This window comes from Miscanthus floridulus, chromosome 5, assembly GCF_019320115.1.
Source record: "Miscanthus floridulus cultivar M001 chromosome 5, ASM1932011v1, whole genome shotgun sequence".
NCBI lineage: Eukaryota > Viridiplantae > Streptophyta > Magnoliopsida > Poales > Poaceae > Miscanthus > Miscanthus floridulus.
Genome location: NC_089584.1, coordinates 1,257,242 through 1,278,567, shown reverse-complemented (window position 1 = coordinate 1,278,567; position 21,326 = coordinate 1,257,242). Strand labels below are relative to the sequence as shown.

Here is a 21,326-nt window from a genome sequence, read left to right as displayed (position 1 = left end):
GTGTTTTCTGTGATTGTGTGGAAACTGTATCTCATTTGTTTTTTCAGTGTCCAGTTGTCAAAGTTATCTGGTTAGTTGTTGCAAAATGCTTCGGGGCTTCTAACATTCCCACAAATCTTCAACAATGTTGGCAGTGGTGTGAACAATGGTTCCCTTTTGGTAAACAATACCACCCCTGGGGTGTTGCCGCCATATGCTGGGCAATCTGGAAATGTCGAAATCCAGCTTGTTTTGAGAAAAAAAACTTATTAAGAATCCTCTTGAGATAATCTGTCACTCATGCGCACTTATGATTTACTGGTCAGGTCTATATGCAGAAATAGATCATGAACGGCTGGTGGAAGGCGCAAATACGATGCCGAGGGTTGCTAAGGAGATTTTAGCGACTCAGACGGCAAGGCAAGTTAACAGGCTACTGCTTCGTGATGGCGAATCATCAGAGCCTGAAGACGAAGCGTGAATCGGCAAAAAGCCTGGAGAAAGATGGCGCCAGGAGTCTTCAGTCTTTTGCGGTGGTCTTTTGTATAAACAAACTTCGACCTTGGTGTGATCCAAGTGTCACTTTCAGTCTTTTTTTTCTGGAAACTCTGGTTGTAGGTCGCTCTGGGCGTTAAGTGCGGTAAGGCCCAGGGACGGTTTAGTTTGCCTGTTAGTTTTCTGGTGGTCGATGTCTGTTATGTGTCCTTTGCTTCTATCTTATCTGTAAATAATGCTGAACAATGTATTTCCGCTGATCTAAGGAAATGGGGAAGGTTCCTCGCGTTGAAAAAAAAATTCGGAAAAATAGAACGGCATTTGATCTGCAGCAGTACTTCGAATTAAATTTTCGGAATGAAAATGGATCATCATTACAAAAGAAGGAAATGAAAACGAAACGGAATTTTCCGGCCCACGACATTGGGTAATCCAGGCCCGGCCCAACTACTCTGGTCTTAACGCAGGCAGCTGGTGGTGGTCGTCGTCTTGTTTACTCCCCCACCCCCACTCACACTCCACTTCCGCGCCGCACGCACCCCCACCCCACCCAGACGCGCTAGGGTTTCCGCACCTCAGTGACTGCAGCCCGATCCGTACCCCCACTCCTACCCCTTCACCGGCGATGTCCACCGCGGCGGCACAGGGCGGCAGCGACAAGCCGGCGCTCCGGAAGCCCGTCTTCACCAAGGTCGACCAGCTCAAGCCGGGCACCAACGGGCACACCCTCACCGTCAAGGTCGTCAGCGCTACCCCCGTGCCCGGCCGCGCGCGCCCAGGCGCACCCGCCGCGGCCCCGTCCCGCGCGCCGCGCATCGCCGAGTGCCTCGTCGGGGACGAGACCGGCGCCATCGTATTCACCGCCCGCAACGACCAAGGTCAATGCTCATCCTCCTCGCCTACTCTCTATCGTTCTCTGCTCTGCTGTGGCGGACTGGACTCCATCACCTGTTCGATCTGACTGCGCTCATCCGCGCCTGCTTTCATGCCATATACATGCATACATAAAACGACTTTCATGTCATACGTACATAAAACGACTAGGGAGGAAGATGAGATTTGCGGCCTTTTCTTGTTAATTAATTAATTGTTGTTATTGTTTTGCACCCACCCACTGAGATGTCAGATGTATCAGTGTGTCATCACAATCCTAGTTGCAAATGCAGTTTTTGTAAAGTTATTATGCTTACTGCCTGTGAATTGTGATGACTATATACAGAAGAAAAGCTGGGCTGTGCTTGGTTTATGGAACCAACTCATCCTAGATGAGGTGGCACATCATGAGTGCATTCCATTAATTTGGTGGAACCAACCCGTTCCTTGTGTTTGTACTAATATAATTATTTAACTTGTGAGGAGTGAGGCGGTGGAGAATCAACTCGTTCTATTCCACAAACCAAACAAAAAAAAAGTAAGGAGTAATGGGATTATGGACTGCCCAGTGCCCCATTCCTCAAACCAAACACACCTTTAGTTTCAGTTATTATGGATGAGATAGCTGGTAGAAACATTAAGCTCTGCTTAGTTCAAACAAGTGTTTGTTGACATTCCTTTATGTGCGACAGTACGGACAATCAGCCAACCACATACCATCATCAGAGGTCAAAACTAACTATCAACCGTTACTTGTTACCCCTACCTTTTTGGCCTTTTATGCAGTGCAGTTGAACTGAGTTCAGATGATGTATCGTTCTTAACAACTGCACGCCAGCTGCTCATATAGGTTACTTGTATCTCATGTACTGACACAGTATCTGGTGTATCTACTTTGAATCCATTGAGCTCAGCAGACCTTCTTTTATGTATACAACCGTACATGCAATCAGCCGACCGTGTGGCACATCAGAGGTCAAAACTAACTATTAGCCGTTACTTGATTCTGTATCTTTGTTTCTTTTTGGCCTTCTTCTGCAGTGCAGTTTAATTGACTTCAGATGCCGTATTGATCTAGACAGCACGCTAGCTACTCATATATGTTGTATGTCATGTACTAACACACTACCGCTCTGCCTCTATTTTGAACCTAAATGAGGATATGCACTTTTTCCCAGGGCTTTGCCTTCCTCAATCTGTATGGATGAAAAATTACATGCCTTAGATGCTATCTTTTGTATTTGCTCTTGTTCTCTGTGGAATATCTTTTCCCTAAGAGTGTTGAGTGTGGTAAAAAATCTCACTTTCATTATTTCTGATAAAAGTTATTATGTTTAGCTGTGATGATTATAGAAGAAAAGCTGGGGAATAAGTGGCAAGACGGCCCCATCTTATGAATTTATTTAGTTCCAGTATGGATGGGATAGCTGGTAGCAAAGTTAAGCGAGGCTTAGTTTAGAGAAGAGTTTGTTGACCTTATTTTTTGTACAACAGTACGTACAATCAGCCAACCACGTGTCATATTAGAGGTCAGAACCAAGTATCAGCTGTTACTTGCTATCCCTATATCTTATGCCCTTTTTTTCTGCACTGCCGTTTCATTGAGCCAACCACCTGTCATTGGTAACAACATTACACTACTCATATACAATGTTCAAAAAGGCGCTGCTAGGCGCTCACCTAGGCCCGCTTATGCGCTAGGCGGAGGGGTGCCGCCTCGCCTAAGGGGGTAGGTATAGTATAGGCGCGGCCGGGAGGCGGCAAGCGACGAGCGGAGGCTCAGGCATGATTGGGAGGAAGGCGGGCTGCGTGCGCAACTGTGAGGGGCGGGCGTGTTCGGCAGCGGCGAGTGTGGACTCAGATAGATGCGGGAGAGGGGGAGGAACCGGCGGCGGCGGGCGCGGACTGAGAGAGAGAGAGAGAGAGATGCGGCCATGCGCGGACTGAGAGAGAGATACGGCCATGTGGCTGGTTGGGAGGAGGCGAAGGGATAAGGTGTGCGGTTGGGTGAGAGTGAGAGGAGGGTTTTTATATAGTGTAGGTGGATAAGGTGGGGTGGGCTCTTTTGATGGGCTTTTCTTCCAACTTTATGTCTACAAGTCTCCTATTTCTTCTTTTATTTAAGGTAACTTATGTATGTGTATAAAAATATTAAAACGCCTAGGCTCGCTTAGGCACTAGGCGGTGAGTCACCGCCTAGCGCCTTTTGGAACCTTGCTCATGTAGGTCGTATCTCAGGTACAGATACACTACTGCTGAGCGTCTACTTTGAATTTGAATGAGGGTGCTCTTTTTGCTCTTTTTTAAAGGCCCTGCTTACCCAAATCTGGGTGGATAGAAAGTGACCTGCCTTTGCAGGTACTTTTTATATTTGCTGCTGTTCTCTATGAAATATCTTTCACCCTATGAGTGATAAAAACTGGAAGCCGTTATTTCTGATCATAGTTCATCATCAATGTTGATGGACACCATATAAATATTCTTTATTTGGATTTTGCTGTTGCTACCTGCTCATTTGTAGTGCTGATCTGTTTTCTTGTTACTTTTTTTGTGCGTGTGGGGTGGGGGGGCAAGTGTCATCAGAGTTTCCAAAACGTGCCATTGGTACCTTGATTTAAAGGTTGGCATATTAGTAAGGATGACATATTATCTTTGCTCTATCCATTTGTCAACTGTATGACTGCGTCCCAGAGCGTGTACAGTACATGCAGCACTATCAGCCTGCCATGTTTATAATCGACACCGGGATCCTACATTTCCATATACATGCTGCGACCATGTTAAAAGCCATTTATTCTTGACTTGTTTTATCTTTGCTGTCATGTGAACATCATGGTTGATTGTTTTGACTGTGCATTTGCCCTGGACTTATGATGTGCTCTCCTTTGCAGTTGACTTGCTGAAGCCCAATGCCACAGTGATCATGCGCAATGCCAAAATTGACATGTTCAAAGGATCGATGAGGCTTGCAGTGGACAAATGGGGGCGGATTGAGGCTACGGAGCCAGCTAGCTTCACAGTGAAGGAAGATAACAACTTGTCGCTAGTAGAGTATGAATTGGTTAATGTGGCTTCTGCTGCCCCTATTTTCGCGCCATAAGAAGGAAGTACCATGAGCGAACATTATAAAGCCTCTCGAAGCGAGTTTATTTATTAAGGTTGTATCGCTTGTGTTAGAACTTTGGATCCATTAAGATGAATTGCCGCCTTTGTACTGCCTGTGTTGCTGTGATATGATGGAAGAAATTTTAAGCAGGAAATGCATATGGGGGCACTCAGTAGCACATCAGGGCCGCAGCAACGCTGCAAAATATATGTTGGAAACCACCTACTAGGTGAAAACACAGAAAACCAATGTTAAAAGTGTTGGAGTATGAGAGTATGAGTGTATTAGGCCCATGAGGCCCATGTATGACTAATATACATTGCTACCCTTCTAAGGTTAGCCCAATAAGACTTACACAATTCTAGCATGGTATCCAGCTAGGCCTTCCTCCCTCCCCTTCCCCGACCAGGCGCCGCCGGCCGGCTTGCCGCCGCCATGGCTGGCCGCCCTCCCCCTCCCCCTCCCTCCCCAACCTACTTCCACGTTTTCCCCTCCCTTCCCTACCCGTCGTGGGCCCAGCGCGCGGGCGCCGGCCCCCTTGCCGCGGACGCGGATGGCCGGGCCGCCGCCGCTGTCGCTGCGGGCGTGGGCGCGGGTGCCGGCGCGGGCGCGGGCGCGGGCGTGGGTGGCCCAGCCACCGCTGCGGGCGCGGGCGCAGGCGGCCCCGCCGCTACGGGTGCGGGCGCAGGCGGCCCCGCCGCTGCGAGCGCGGGCGCAGGCGGCCCCGTCGCCGCGGGCGCGGACACGGCCAGCCTGCCCACTGCCGCCGCCGCCGCTGCTTGCAGGGGCGGGCGCGGGCGCAGGCAGCCACGCCGCTGCCGCTGGGGGCGCGGGGGAGACCCTGGAGCCTTTCTTCTTCCCCGCTCCCCCTCCTCTGCCGCCCCCTGCCCCTCTCCAGACGGCAGGGGCCAACTCTGCTCTCGCCGCCGCTCTCGTGGCTGCACGGGCTGCTGCTGCGGACAGCCAGGCCCGGGTGCGGGCGGCCGCCCTCGCTTTGGAGCGCGAGCGCGACGCGGCTGATGCCCTGGCCCGCCAGATCGCTGAGGCGGAGCAGCTCCTTGTCCTCCCTACATCCTGCGACACCGCGGCCACCTCTTTAGGCTCGACGGGTCACCGCGCGTCTCGCACCACGATCATCTGGCACGACCCGGCCGACCCGCACGTGGCTCAGCTCCACTACCAGGCCGGGGGTGTCCAGAACATTCGACTCCTCGTCCCGGTCGTCCTCGAGCCTGAGTCGCCCTCTTACGCCCGCTGGAGGGACCTGGTTCTCCTCACCCTCCGCCGCTACGCCCTTGACGACCACGTCCTAGTCGACGCCTCGGTCGCGGTCCAGACCCCATCGTGGCTGCGCCTTGACAGCGTCGTCCTCTCCTGGATCATCGGGACGATCTCCCTGGACCTCCACGACCTCGTCCGCAACTCTGCTGACGCTCGCCGGGCTTGGCTTGCGCTCGAGGGCCAGTTTCTGGGCAATGCCGAAGCCCGGGCCCTGCGTCTCGATGCGAGCTTCCGCACCTTTGTTCAGGGTGACCTCTCCGTTGGCGATTTCTGCCGGCGCATGAAGAGCATGGCGGACTCCCTCGGTGACCTTGGCTGGCCCGTGGAGGACCGTATTCTGGTCCTCAATGTCCTCCGCGGGCTCAGTGACCGCTACGCCCACCTCCGGACGTGGATCACCCGGCAGAGGCCCTTTCCCTCCTTCCTGCAGGTCCGTGACGACCTTGTCATGGAGGAGCTCACTCAGGGCGTCCAGCCAGGGTCCACCTCCGCGCCAGGGTCCTCGTCTTCCTCAACTGCCCTGGCCGCTACTCCTTCGGCGCGTTCGTTCGCTCCACCGCCGTCGTCGCTTCTTGGTTCTCCTCCCCCCGGGCCGGGCGGGGGTGGGGGGGCCGTGGCGGCCGCCGTCGCCACGGAGGGGGGCGTGGGGGCCACGGGGGCCACCACACACCGGCTCCTCCAGGGAGCCACCAGTCGCCCGCAACTCCACGGGGTGCAGCCTGGCCCTCTTTCCACAACCCGTGGTTGGGGCGCATCTCGATGTGGCCCTTCCCGGCTCCAGGTGGCGAGCCTCGCCCACCAGTGGCCTTGCTCACTGGAGCTCCTCCGGGGATTTACTCCCCGTCTGTGTGGGCTACACCTCCCGGCGCATCTTCGTGGGTGCCACCTCCCGACACCTTGCTCGGGCCTGTCGGTTGGAACCCGGCGGCCTTGGCCAGATCCTTCAGCACCATGGCCCTGACACCGCCTGCCGGTACCGACTGGATTGCCGACTCGGGTGCCACTTACCACACTACTCCAGACCCTGGTATACTCTCCTCTATTCACCCTCCTTCTCCCTCTCATCCTTCGTCCATCATGGTCGCGAATGGTTCGTGTATTCCAGTCACGTCCGTGGGTGCCGCCGGCACTCATGGTTCCTTTCTTCTTCCTGACATTCTTGTTGCACCCTCTATGGTTCACAACCTTCTTTCTATTCGTCGTTTTACAGCTGACAATTCCTGTTATGTTGAATTTAACTCTACTGGTCTTACTGTAAAGGATTTGGCTTCCCGGCGTCCTCTTCTCCGATGTGACAGCACGGGACCCCTTTACACCCTTCGGCTTCCGACGTCTGCTTCCTCTTCGTCACCGTCTACTTTGTCAGCTGCCTTCGCCGCCACTCCTTCTTCCACCACTTGGCACCGTCGCCTCGGCCATCCTGGACGTGATGCTCTGACGCAGCTTAGTCGCAGTTCCGACATTGGTTGTACTCGGGCTCACGATGAGCACTTGTGTCATGCGTGCCAGCTGGGCCGTCATGTTCGTCTCCCTTTTTGTTCTTCTTCTTCACATGCTACGCATGTGTTTGATCTTGTACACTGCGACCTATGGACATCTCCTGTCATCAGCATTTCTGGGTATAAATACTATCTTGTGGTGGTTGATGATTTCTCGCATTATTCGTGGACTTTCCCCTTGCGTGCAAAGTCAGATACCTTCACCACTCTTCTCCACTTTTTCGCCTGGGTGTCTACTCAGTTCGGCCTTACCATCAAGGCCGTCCAGTGTGACAATGGCCGTGAGTTCGATAACGGCACCTCCCGTGCCTTCTTCCTCTCTCACGGTGTCCAGTTGCGCATGTCTTGCCCGTATACCTCCTCCCAGAACGGCAAGGCCGAGCGCATGATTCGCACCACGAACGACACCATGCGCACCCTTCTGCTCCAGGCGTCGCTTCCTGCTCGCTTCTGGGCCGAGAGTCTGCACACCTCCACCTATCTCCTTAACCGCCTTCCTTCTGCTGCCTGCCCGGCTCCCACACCACACCACGCTCTCTTCGGTACCCCTCCTCGGTATGACCACCTTCGTGTCTTCGGGTGTGCGTGCTACCCTAACACCACTGCCACCGCTCCCCACAAGCTGGCTCCCCGTTCCGCTCTGTGTGTCTTCCTTGGGTACTCCCCGGATCACAAGGGGTACCGGTGCTTTGACCTCACCTCCCGTCGGGTCCTCATCTCTCGCCACGTGGTGTTTGATGAGTCTGTCTTCCCCTTCTCCACCACCACCACACCATCTCCCACCCCCGATCCTGACCCCTTCTCTCTGTTTCCCACTGACACGGTGGTCCAGCCGCTTTCACCGCTGTCTCCTGCAGGTACTGCTTCCCCGTGCCCCCGCTCGCCGCCCACCAGTGACGCCCCTGGCCCTGCGCCCTGCCCGGGTCCGGAGGCATCGCCCACCGGAGCTGCCCCTGCCCCTCCGTTCGCAGCGGGTCCGGGGACACCGCCTGTCACACCTCCTGCGCGTTTCGCCCAGCCGGTGCACGTCTACCAGCGCCGTGTGCCGGCGGCAACGCTGCCTCTGGCACCACCGGGGTCCACCTCTCCACTGGTGACGCCTACACCACCGGTGGCTCCTTCTCCGCCGGCGACCCCTACACCGCCGCCGCCGCCTCAGGCTGCCCGTGTCGCGTCGCCGGTGTACCACCCGCAACTCCTTCACCGACACCCATGGCATGTTCACCCTATGGTGACGCGTCACGCGGCTGGTACCCTGCGGCCCCGGGCTCTCGCGACGATGCCCGACGACCCGCAGATCTCTCCTGTACCCTCTTCCGTTCGCGACGCCTTGTCGGACCCTCATTGGCGCCGCGCGATGGAAGAGGAGTACGCGGCTCTCCTCGTCAACTAGACATGGGATCTAGTGCCCCGTCCACCCGGATCCAACGTCGTCACCGGCAAGTGGATCTAGACACACAAGCGGCGGGCTGATGGTACCCTTGAGAGGTACAAGGCTCGCTGGGTTCTTCGGGGTTTCACTCAGCGCCCTGGAGTTGATTATGATGAGACTTTCAGCCCCGTGGTAAAGCCGGCCACCGTACGCACAGTGCTCTCCCTGGCTCTCAGTCGCTCTTGGCCTGTGCATCAGCTGGACGTCAAGAATGCTTTTCTCCACGGGACTCTCACCGAGACAGTCTACTGCAGCCAGCCAGCGGGGTTTGTTGACTCTTCTCGTCCGGACATGGTCTGCCGGCTCAACAAGTCTCTCTACGGCCTCAAGCAGGCCCCCCGGGCGTGGTACTCTCGGTTTGCTGCTTTCCTGCTGACACTGGGGTTTGTGGAGGCCAAGTCGGATACGTCCCTGTTTATCTATCACCATGGAGCTGAGACTGCCTATCTGCTGCTCTACGTTGATGATATTGTCCTCACAGCCTCCAGCCCGTCCTTACTCAGCCGTGTCATCGCCTCTCTTCAGCAGGAGTTTGCTATGAAGGATCTTGGTGTGCTCCACCACTTCCTCGGGGTCACTGTTGAGCCTCGCCCCACCGGTCTTCTCCTTCACCAGCGGCAGTACACTCTTGATATCCTGGAGCGTGCTGGGATGACTAACTGCAAGCCCTGCTCTACTCCAGTTGACACACAGGGCAAGCTGTCAGAGGCCGTGGGCACCACCGTGGCAGACCCCACTGCTTACCGGAGTCTTGCAGGTGCCCTTCAGTACCTCACCTTCACTAGGCCAGACATCACCTATGCAGTACAGCAGATATGCCTTCACATGCATGATCCCCGAGAGCCTCACCTCACTGCGCTCAAGCGCCTCCTCCGTTACCTCCGCGGCACTGTCGACTACGGCTTACTCCTTCAGCGGTCTTCCTCCACCGAGCTCGTCGTCTACACTGACGCCGACTGGGCCGGGTGTCCGGACACTCGGCGCTCTACCTCCGGCTACGCTGTCTTTCTGGGCGGCAACCTGGTGTCCTGGTCGTCCAAGCGCCAGCCGGTGGTCTCCCGATCCAGTGCCGAGGCGGAGTACCGAGCTGTCGCTAACGGCGTGGCTGAGGCCTCCTGGCTCCGACAGCTCCTTGCCGAGCTCCACAGCCCTCTCTCCCGGAGCACGCTGGTCTACTGCGACAACGTCAGTGCGGTGTACCTCTCCACCAACCCCGTGCAGCACCAACGGACCAAGCATGTGGAGATCGACCTACACTTTGTCCGTGATCGGGTTGCCATCGGCGATGTTCGGGTCCTACACGTCCCGACCACCTCCCAGTTTGCCGACATCTTCACCAAGGGCCTCCCGTCATCGACCTTCACCGAGTTTCGCTCCAGCCTCAACATCATTGGTGGCTAGTTGCGTCTGTGGGGGGCTCGTGTGTGTGCTTCTTTTCATGTCCAGTCTGTAACTCCGCTGCGACGGTAGTTCAGACTGCGGGGGGGTGTTGGAGTATGAGAGTATGAGTGTATTAGGCCCATGAGGCCCATGTATGACTAATATACATTGCTACCCTTCTAGGGTTAGCCCAATAAGACTTACACAATTCTAGCAAAAAGTATATTTTGGTCGTTCAAAAAAATTTAATACTTAACACATCCATAGTTCATACAAATATATGCTCACATGCAAAACTTAGAATTCAAACTCGTTTTAAAAAATCCTATGAAGATGATAAATTTTAGATTCATGTGCACTAAAAGATAAAATTCCTGGATTTTATTTTTTTAGTGCTATGAACCTCATATTTGTCACTTTTGTATGATTTTTTTAGTTGCCATTTTTGTATGATTTGTTTAGTTTGTGTTTGCATCTCAACTTTTTTATGTGAATAAATATTTGTATTCACTACGGATGTGTTAATTTTTTTAAAAAATTTGAACAACCAAAATATTTTTTTAAATTGGTTTTCATGTTTCTATCTATTAGGTGGTTTCCATCGTATATTTTGCCTAACAACGCAAACCTACACTAGCGTTAGCTCCGAAATAAAGTTCGCTTCCATACGTGCAAGGAAAAATCGAGACCACAACAGGCTCTTCAACATTTGCTTCTGCTACGTGTGTCAGATAAGAATACTAGTACCACTCCAAGTCATTACAAAGAGAGAATTCGACACCAGAGAAATAATCCGTTCTTTTCTTGGCCTTCAAAAAATTTTCGTTCCTTATTTGACACCGAGTTCAACTTTCGTTCCTTCCGTGACACTCCGTCGCGTTTTCCATCCGGCCACCGTTAACTGCGCTATGAAAAGACGATTTTGCCCCTGTGGGCCCCACCACACTTCTCCCTCCTCTCCTCCAGGGCGCCGTGTCCTCCCCCAGTCCGTGGCCGCGCCACCTGAGGAAAAGGCCGCCGGCCGTCCCCGCCACCCATGGGCCCGCCGAGCCCATCCACGGGCAGCCGTCGACGCTCGCTGGATCCGCCGCCGGGGTGCATCCTCCACCATCGAGCCGAATCCGGCTTCCCCACCAACAGGTCCAACCGCTGCCTCGCCCGTGCCCGCCCTCGATTTGCCGCCGGCGAGCTCGCCAGATCCGTGGGTGGATTCGCGTGCCCCGAGGCCGGATCCGCGCGCCCCGAGGCCAGATCCATGAGCCCCGAGGCTGGATCTGCTGGATCCACGCCCCGAGGCCAGATCCGCGAGCCCCGAGGCCGGATCTCGCCGGACTCCACCGTCGTCGTCGTGGCCGCCTGCTCCACCGCGCCACCGTCGTCGCCGCTTCTAGTCCACCGCCAGTCGCCATCGAGGAGAGGGAGGAGCGCGGAAGGGAGGGGCGCCACCACGCCTAGGGAAGGGAGGAGCGCGGCCGCGCCATGGGAAGGGAGGACCACCGCTGTGCTCGGGAGGGAGAGGGGCTCGGAATGGAGAGTTGGAGGGAGAGAGAGTGGAGAGAGGGAGAGAGTGGAGGGCGCCATCGGGTGGGACGGGCGCGCCTTCAGCTGCGCGACTGCGGGGAGACGAAGGGAGTGAGGCGACTGTCTGGAGGAGGAGAGGAGGAAGAAGGGTGGTGGGGCCCACAAGGGTAAAATCGTCTTTTCACAGCGCAGTTAACGGTGGCCGGATGGAAAACGCGACGGAGTGTCACGGAAGGAACGAAAGTTGAACTCGGTGTCAAATAGGAAACGAAATTTTTTTGAGGACCAAAAAAAGAACGGATCATTTCTCTGGTGTCAAATAAGAAATTCTCTCCATTACAAACGTCTGCGAGGTCAATATTTTTGGTGACATAGAAATGGACACACCGGGGCACTACGCCAGCGCAAGAAATCAAGAGCACACAGTGCTGCCCCAACGTGTTGCGTTGGGGAAGTCACGCAGCGCTATGAACACTGGCGTCTATTGTAATTGCGTGGCTATCCAAAAAGAGTGCATTTTTTTTGACGGGGTGTGATTTAAATTGGACAATAACAATAACAAATGTTGTTTGGCCAAGAAAGGAAAAGGAAGACCCTGTGGTTGCCAGTCCACTAATTTGTTATGTGACTCCTAAAAAAAGCAATGCTTGTGTTGGAGGCCACAGGCCATGCAGGTTTGAGGATGCTACGGAAACGGAGACCTCGCAAACGTGAACAGGCAAGCATCTCAGGCTCGGCTCCGGCGACATGGCCGTAGAGGGCGGCGGCGAGCATGAGCATGAGCATGGCAGGGACAAGGAGCACGAACACGATGAGGCGTCGGTGGAGGCACTTTTCGCGGGGCAGTCGCCGGCGCCGTGGTGGCGGCAGGTGACGGTGCGTTCGGTGACGGCGAGCGTGTTCATCGGCGCCGTGTTCAGCTTCATGGCGATGAGGATGGGGCTGACCATCGGACTGGTGCCGTCCTTCAACATGTCGGCGAGCCTGGTGAGCTTCTTCACGATCAGCTCGTGGACGCGGCTGCTGGGCCGCTGCGGCGTGGCCACGCAGCCCTTCACCCGCCAGGAGAACGTGGTGGTGCAGACCTGCGTCATCGCCTGCGCCACGCTCGCGCTCTACGGCGGCTTCACGTCCTTCCTGCCGGCCATGTCGGCACCCGTGGCGAAATCGGCCGGCGGCCCGGGCACGGGCAACAACGTGTACTCGCTGCATCTCGGCAAGATGATGGCCTTCAGCTTCCTCACCGGCTTCACCAGCTTGTTCATCACGCTCCCATTGACCAAGGTCACCATCTCTCATCTGATCTGATCTGATCTTATCCCTTCAAGAACAAACAAATGATCTTGCAATGCAATGCAAACAAGCCGTTGATGATTTGGCTGGCTGCACGTACATGCAGGTCATGATCCTGGACTACAAGCTGCTGTTCCCATCCGGTTCGGCGATAGCTGGACTTGTCAACAGCTTCCACACGCCAGCCGGAGCAGCAACAGCAAAGTAATATGAACAAACACATGCAGGATTTAATCACCATTAGTATTGGCTGGTTATTGTGACAGATCTGATAATGCCTTTGTGATTTGTATTAAATGATACATTTGTTGTCTAAATTAAAGATTGCAGATGGCGACTCTGCTGAGATCTCTAGGTGGGAGCTTCAGCTGGGCGGTGTTCCAGTGGTTCTACACGGGAGGCGACGGCTGCGGCTTCCAGGCTTTCCCTCTCTTCGGCCTCGAGGCCTACAAGAAGCGCTTCTACTTCGACTTCTCTCCCAGCCTCGTCGGCATCGGCATGATCTGCCCCCCCATGGTCAACTTCTCGCTGCTCTTCGGCGCCGTCGTCTCCTCGGCGATCCTCTGGCCCATCCTGCAGGGCAAGGCGGGGACATGGTATGACGCTGAAGCCTCGCCGTCCAGCCTCAAAGGACTCAACGGGTACAAGGTGCCCATGGGCATCTCCTTGGTGCTCGGGGACTGCCTCTTCCAGCTCACCGCCGTCAGCATCAGGACAGCACGGAGCTTCCACCGTGCCCAAGGTGGCGGCCAGCAGGATTCCGCCGCCGCCGACGATCAGCAGTCCTTGTCGTACGACGATCGGCGCAGGATCCACAACTTCCAGAGCGAGGGGATGCCCATCCATGTCGCGCTCGCAGGCTACGCGCTCCTGGCGGCCATCGCCACCGTCTTCCTCCCCGGCATCTTCCCGCAGGTCAGGTTCTACCACGTGGCCGTGTGCTACGCCATCGCCCCCCTCATGGCGTTCTGCAGCTCCTACGCTTCCGGCCTCACGGACTGGTCTCTCGGCACCATCTACGGCAAGCTCGCCATCTTCATCTTCGGTGCGTGGGTAGGCGAGGCGTCCGGCGGGGCCATCGCCGGCCTCCTCGCCGGCGGCGTTGTGGTCGTCGTCATCGGCAACTCCTCCGAGCTCATGCACGACTTCAAGTCGGCCTACCTGACGCTCACGTCGCCGCTGTCCATGTTCGCCAGCCAGGTGATCGGCACCACGCTGGGCTGCATCATCAACCCGCTCCTCTTCCTCGGCTTCCAGGAGATGGCCGGCGGCAAGGACCACCTGGGGGAAGCCGGGTCGCTCTACGCCGCGCCCATGGCCATGGCCTACCGCGGCATCGCCGACCTGAGCGTGGAGGGCATGAAGATGCTCCCCAAGCACTCCATCATGCTCTGCATACCTTGCTTCGTCGTGGCGCTGTGCTTCGACGCCCTGACGGCCGTCGCCACGGCAAACGACTGGAGGATCAAAAGCTACGTCCCAAACATCATGGCCATGGCCATCCCCTTCTTCGTCGGACCGACCTTCGCCATAGACATGTGCCTGGGGAGCCTCCTAGTCATCTTCTGGAGGAGAAGGAATAAGCAAACAGCAAACCTGCTCTCAGTTGTGGTGGCGTCTGGTTTGATCTGTGGCGACGGGCTCTGGGCGCTGCCATCTTCGCTCCTCGCCATCTTCAAAGTCGAGCCGCCTATCTGTATGAAGTTCCTGTCCATCTACCAGACTGAACAGATGCGAACCCATTATCCTGACATTGGTATTGCAAATTAGAACTTAATTGTAGCGTTCTTATTCTTGTTTCTATGTAAATTAGAATCTGGCATTCATATTGTCCGAGAATGAGAATGGATTGTTTAGATGTCACGCTCCTTGTTTTCCGAGATAAAATGGGCTTCGTAGCTCTAGTGTAGATAAAAAAGCTCGCACCAACAGATAAATTAGCACACACGTCTTGCTCCCTGCAAGCTCCTCAATCACCAGGCTATGATGAAGAATGAAACCAAATAAATCAGGTGTAGGTCTTACTTCTACAAACATTTAGCCCCTGCCGTAGTTACCATTACATAATCATTTTAGTCAATGAAACACATAAAAAGGGTCAGAGCATCATACAAAGATCTAGTTTATTATGTCCTCATCACACTTCACATAAAGATAAAGAAAATCTTTTTCCCCTTTCATCAACTCTTCCTGATTCCAGCAGGCACAGAAGAACTAGATACACAACTGATCTCCTGGTACCTAAACCACCGCCATGGGCCGTCATACTCCATCAGTTTCAGCTGTTAAAAAAAAAAAGATTCGTTCGTAAAAGCTGTTCCACAATTCAAGAAAACATATTTAATATCACCAACGTTATTAGTACATCACATTTTTTCAAGGGGTCTTTGTCTAATATAGGGCAGGTTGCAATCCATACGATTTCCCCTTTTCAGTACTATAAAATGCAAAGCTAACTGCACTCTTGACTAGTAAGATAACTGATAAATCATATAAAACGATTCATGAACCCTTACATCAAAGGAAAGTGAAAACATCTATAGGAACATTTTCTTATTCTTGCAGTTTTTCTCAAATCAATTTTCCTTCATCTTCCACATTGAACTTAGAACCTGTATAAGCCGATTTATTTAATTTTGTACCAGAGCCAATTTTGTAATGATGTCAATGCATTCTTGAATGTGGATTGGCCATCTGGGAGTCTTACACACTGTATTTAATAACACACCATATGGTCATATATACTGCCACTGTCCTTTACGTGGATACAACCCTCTGAAAGTTCACTGGTAGACAAGTTTGCCGAGCAACCATTATCGTGCACCTATGCATTCATATGCATTCTTTTGAAAATCAGGTATACATTTGAACAATTTTATTAGCTGGCTTGGGTGATGATTTGGTGAAACTGAAGTATGCTTGCAACCAAATGGGCCATTTCATTCATAAGCAAAGTAACCTTTTACTCACAAGCTAGAATAGGGTTCATAGTCATCTAAGGTTGTTTGTGGCGTCAGATTCAACACATATTCAAGGTACAAAGGAAGCTAAATGCGACAGCGCATATCCTAGCTACTCAGGCGTTCGCGTCTGCAAATAGATCTCCTGTTCATTTCCAGACTTCCTGTACCAATCCAGCTCATGTAAACAGCTGCCCAACGCTAGCAGCTATGAACTCTGTAATGCGTGATTGTTTCACCCTCATTGCAGCATCATGCTGTTAATATATTGCCTTTTATCAAAAAAAAAAAAAACAGCAATTAAACGAAACTGGTGGAGGTATGTCAATCAGGCAATTACACTGCGAGCTTGCACCAAAAGCAGTGCAGCCTCTCTGAGTATGAATTGAAGTGCATTTGAAGATCGAAGTAATTGCTTTTGTATTTTTACCTTGGGTGAGCCAGCCGAGGCCTCGGCCAGGAGCGGCGAGCATGGACGTCATCCGTGCACCGGCGGTGGCGGCGTGAAGAGGCAAAAGCGACTCCACGCAGAAGCTCGACTCGACGGGCGACCTGAGAGAGGAACAAGACCTATCACCACCACACCAGTATTCCACTACTCCGTGTCCTGCTTGCTATATCGGGGGCAGAAGAGGAGCGACGGGCGGGGTTGTACCTGAGGAGGCGAGGAGGAGCAGCCAATGCGCGCCGAAGAGACGGACGCGTCGTAGCCGACGCGGCCGAGGACCTCACGGGGGCGGGGGCGGCGCGGAGAAGGGAGGCCGACGAGCGGAGCAGCGACCTGGCGGCGGCGGCCATCGTGGTGGGGCGGCGCGGAGGAGATGGGGTTTTCCGGTCAGCTTGGGCCGAATTTTTTATTTTTTTAGCCTTTTTTTTTGAAATTTTTTCACAAATATACCCCTGGAGGAAAGATTTCAAAATCTGGATCCTTAACTCAGCGTCATCGTTACTGACGCCGAGCTAACACGTGCTCTTGGGCTCGAAGCCAACGTGGCGTTGACATGGTAGGTAACTCGACGCCAGCAACCCTAGCGCCGAGCCTATCTTACGTATGGGCCCCAATTTTTCTCTCTTCCTCTCCCTCCCTCTCTCGCGCCACCCGCACCCTCTCCCGCGCCCACGCGCCCTCTCCCTCGCCGCGCCCCGCGCCCCCGCCAGACCGTCGCGCCGCCACCGAGGCTGCCCCCCCCCCCGCGGCCACGCCGGTCCCGCGCCCGCGGCTCGCCCGACGTGCCGTTCGCGTCCGCCTTGGCCGCGCCCCGCCGCGCCGGTGCTGTGACCGTGACCGTGCCGCCCGACACCGCTGGCCTAGGGCACACCCGCCGAGCCCACCTCGCCGCGCGGAGCGCCGGGCTTCCCGCGCCCGCCGCACGCCACCGCCATCCTCGGTCGTCCTGCAAGTCCCGCTTTCTCTGAATGGAGCACACCCGGATGGCTGAGCTTGAGCGTCAGCTAGAGTTCGCTCGCCGTAAATCCTAGGACCGGGCATCCGAGGCAACCGCGACGTGGGCGGAGGGGCAGCGTGCAGTAGAGTGGGCGACTGTCGCTGATCAAGGGCTCGAGGCAGTGAAGGCTGTGGCAGAACCGTCCGAAATAGCATACTTAAGGAGGCGCTCGTCTTCCACCAGACACTAAGCACCTCAAAAGCAGGCTATAGCGAGCGGTGTCCGTCGGGCACACCCTAAGGAAGAACCTGAAAGATCCATATTTTTCCCAATGATCCAATAATGAGAACGAGTTATAATACCAGTTCGTTTCATACATCCAAGTTTCTTAAAAGTACATTATTACAATACCAAATACCAGAGTGTGGAATAATAAACAGCGGAATTTTAAAAAGAACAACTAGCGATAAGGGCGAGGATTCCGTCTGAGCCCACCAGAAGGATCCTCCACATAGAGTTACTCTTCAAACATTACCTGCAACAGGGGTAAATAAATCCTGAGTACATAATATACTCGCAAGACTTATCCGACTATTGGGAATAATTTCCCGGCTCTAAGGAATATGATAGACTTTATGGTTTGCTGGTTTTCTTTAGCAGAAAGCAATACTAATAGTGAGTCCTTATTTATGCATTATTATTATGAGTCGTATTAAGTTATCATCTAGCCAGTCTATATAAGCACCTGTTCTACTTTCAAGTAAGAGTTGAGCAACCAGTTCCATGTCTTCTCCTTTCAACTTTCAGTTCTTGCTACGATGCTAAAGTTAAGACAAGTCGTACCGACTCGGCGGCAATTCGTGAACCAATGTGCCTAGCTGGGTGCCCCAAAACACATGCCCCGCTTGTACCCCAGGCACAAGCAGGACTAACCCATCACTCTACTGTCCTAGGTGTCCAGGTCTCCGTTCAAACTTGGACTCCAAGCCCCCACACCTAAGTCCCGAACTCTGTGTGGTGCAAGGACCTCCACTATCCCCGCCTCCAATCAATCGGTCTAAAAAGAGCCAGATCCGCGATAAGAGAGCAACAAGTCTTCCCTGCGCCCATACCCAAGTATGCGCTCGGGACAATAGATCTGTGACTTGCCTAGCATCCATTGCAACGACCGGTCCTTAATCGACACGGACAGGGAAAAAGTATAAACCAGTCATGCCCCGTTGACCGCAGGACACAACCCCTTACACCTACCAGTACCCAAACCATATCCCTACCCGGTCACCAATTTCTTTTCCACCATTTTATCATGAGTGATCATATTTTATCACCTATTTGCGAGTAACGACAGGTTACTCACGCTACCGATATCCTGAGCATAGCAGCTACTCGACCTGTACTAGTAGGACTTATGGGTAGATATATTTATGCAGGTAGTTCTATAAAAATACCTGTAACTTAAATACACATCACATATATATATATTTAGTGATCATAAAAATATGGATTATGCTCCGGGGCTTGCCTTAGGCAGCGTCGGGTTAGCAGGGTCAGCACCAACAGGCTCCTGGGCTCCCTCCTGCACGAGGATCTCCTCCTTGTACTATTCAATCACCTCATCATACTCTGACTCGCTGATGGGCACGAAGTCTACCAGTTCGTGATCTACATGAAATGATGATGCAACGTTTAATAATGCGACAATAAAAATTCTTAAAATAAAAGTACATCGATTAAACAACTAAGTGAGGTCTACCCACTAAAGGCTAAGCTACATACCGTAACCACTAACAAGTGTGAAACATGACATTCATTCTTATAGCCACTACAGGCATTCTTACTCCTAACGCTAATTTACGTAATATATGGTAAAGCAAAGGTAATAGCTACTCTATCTAACAACTCATTCTAAGGCTACAAACTTTGAAGCAAGTACATAATGGCCTAGAGAATCTATTGCAAAATTTTTGGAGTCGATAGCTATCACCAATTGTCCACAAATATTCCTACAAATATGAATTTACATAATACCAAGCTTTCTAATTAGAATTTATGAGCCTATCATCATAACAGCTAATTGTGAACTAACTACACTAACAGATAGATGGTATTTTTGTGAACCTAACAAAATTAGTCTTGCTATTTTTGGACAACTACACAATTTACTATGATTTATCGAAGTTCAGTTCATAACTAAAATAAATAAACATTTCTAATCTTCTGAAAATTAAGAAAACCAAATCCCTCTCCTAGGCCCAACTCGCTAGCTTGGCTCGCGACTGCGTGACACGCGCACCAGAGCAGCGTGGCCCATGCGCGCACGTGGCCCGGTCGGTCAACGGCCCACGATGAGGGAAGGCCTGCGCGCGATGGCAAATATGCACAGGCACCCTTGAAGTACTATGTAATCACAGCGAGCTCTAGGACACTATTTCACCAGTCTAAGGTTTTACAGCTGCGCCCTCCCCTTTCTCCTTCTTCACCGTGGCGAAGTCCCCCAGCACCCATGCGCGCACTGGCGCGATGGCACGGGCATCGAGCGGTCATGCCGACGTCACTCAAACCTCTACTACCTAACTAAGGGGCCGATGATTACCTTAGGGACAAAGTGCAGCGACTGGAGGCTTCACGGCGAATAGAGATGTCGTGCCGAGCCCCCTTCCTGGCGGTGGTCCATTTCCTCCAATGGCGGGTGCGTTCCTATGAGTGACAGTGAAGATGAAGCAAGCAACTACGCTAGAGAGCTCAAGGGACTACCCACGGATACCTTTGCGTTGACGGTCTAGCCGGAGAAAGCCCGAGGTGAGCTGGCCGCGTGCGCGTGAGGTGGTGCGACGGTGCACGGCGGTGGCATGGCTGTGCTAGGAACTGCTACATGGCGGTAGGGCTTAGACTAAGGTGAGCATGGTGACACCCAACTGGAGGAGAGGCTAGTAGAGCGAGGGATTGGACCGAGATGCCTTGGTTGCAAGGATAGCCGATGGCGCAGGCCCTCCCGGTCTTATGGACCCGAAGGCGTGGCTTTTCAAAATTGGGGCCTATGACGGAGCTACAGGCAGCGATGTGGGGTCGGTAGGACAGCAGGCTACCTACCAGAGTCGAGGACGAAGCCAATTGCAACAGGGCACTGCTACCACGGTGAATTTGAAAGAGTCGTCCCGGTGGCCATGGAGACAGCGGAGGCAGGGGAGGTTCTGGCGTGGCTTGGCTCGGTTCGGTTGTGGACGTCAATGCAACCAACAAACACATGCCACGATGGGGGATAGTGGGACGTGCCCTAGGTGACTGACCGCATGGCCGAGGCAGCAAGCTGATGAGACATAGCACGGCGTTGCAGCAGGCAGCGCCAGATAAGAACAACACAGTGCGAGCGACACGGAGGTGATGGGGGAGCAGGCTATCATCACACATGCGAGTAGCCAAGACAAGTCAATGAGGCAGTGCCGTGCATGGCCGCTGGCGCACGTGTAGCGTGGGACCCAGCGCGCCTCCGGCCAAAGCAGGCAGAGCAGGGCATGGCACGATGGACACGGTCGACGCCTCAGACGCAACGCGTTAGCCGGCAAAGTGACCCACGTGCTAGCGAAAGCAGCAGGTAGCCAAGGCAGCAGCATTTGGGGCCTGTGCATTCATGGACGGCAGCGAGGGCACAACCGATGCTCCGGCACGCTAGATGAGCCAGCAGCGGTGGCAGGCGGTAGGCGGGGCAGTGGTGGTGGTCACGGCCAGTGCTGTAGCAGGCGGCCTAGCACGCAGCGCAAGGCCAAGCTCATGCATAGATGGTCAAGGCGACTTTCAGCCAGAATGCAGAGGAGCTGGCCAAGTCCCATGAAGAGCAATGTGCGCTCGAGGGGGAACTTGACTAGATCCATAGTGTTGCCTAGCTGGTCATCTTGGAGATCTTTGGGTCGGTGCCAAGCACTAGCGTGCCCGCCGTCCAGCTGGCGGAGGTCTCAGATGCGGTCCGGGACCTTATTACGAGCGAGCTATTCTATAGAGCATCAGGAGTGCTGACGTCGGTGGTGACACACCACCCAAACCTAGACTTCGTCACTATCTGTAGTGGGTATGCTGAAGGCTTGAGCACGAAGGACATTCAATCGACCAGGGAGGGCTTGCTACCGC

At 53.8% G+C, this 21,326-nt stretch overlaps 4 protein-coding genes across 4 annotated transcripts; 3 read left to right on the top strand and 1 right to left on the bottom strand.

Moving 5' to 3' along the window:
• Positions 1 to 980: 980 nt before the first annotated feature.
• LOC136553243 (uncharacterized protein At4g28440-like) lies at positions 981 to 4,611 on the top strand. The gene is made up of 2 exons (XM_066544622.1): positions 981 to 1,352; positions 4,239 to 4,611. Exons 1-2 carry the CDS (start codon positions 1,100 to 1,102, stop codon positions 4,445 to 4,447), a joined length of 462 nt encoding a protein of 153 aa, XP_066400719.1. The 5' UTR covers positions 981 to 1,099; the 3' UTR covers positions 4,448 to 4,611.
• Positions 4,612 to 8,956: 4,345 nt separating this feature from the next.
• Positions 8,957 to 10,066, top strand: LOC136451243 (uncharacterized mitochondrial protein AtMg00810-like). The gene has a single exon (XM_066451964.1). The coding sequence runs from the start codon at positions 8,957 to 8,959 to the stop codon at positions 10,064 to 10,066; it is 1,110 nt and encodes a 369-aa protein (XP_066308061.1).
• A 2,096-nt stretch (positions 10,067 to 12,162) lies between these two features.
• LOC136553242 (probable metal-nicotianamine transporter YSL1) lies at positions 12,163 to 14,722 on the top strand. The gene is made up of 3 exons (XM_066544621.1): positions 12,163 to 12,850; positions 12,966 to 13,063; positions 13,183 to 14,722. Exons 1-3 carry the CDS (start codon positions 12,314 to 12,316, stop codon positions 14,627 to 14,629), a joined length of 2,082 nt encoding a protein of 693 aa, XP_066400718.1. The 5' UTR covers positions 12,163 to 12,313; the 3' UTR covers positions 14,630 to 14,722.
• Positions 14,723 to 15,033: 311 nt separating this feature from the next.
• On the bottom strand, positions 15,034 to 16,658 carry LOC136553244 (protein NUCLEAR FUSION DEFECTIVE 6, mitochondrial-like). The gene is made up of 3 exons (XM_066544623.1): positions 16,475 to 16,658; positions 16,250 to 16,371; positions 15,034 to 15,141 (listed from the first exon to the last, which is right to left on the bottom strand). Exons 1-3 carry the CDS (start codon positions 16,615 to 16,617, stop codon positions 15,122 to 15,124), a joined length of 285 nt encoding a protein of 94 aa, XP_066400720.1. The 5' UTR covers positions 16,618 to 16,658; the 3' UTR covers positions 15,034 to 15,121.
• Positions 16,659 to 21,326: the final 4,668 nt, after the last annotated feature.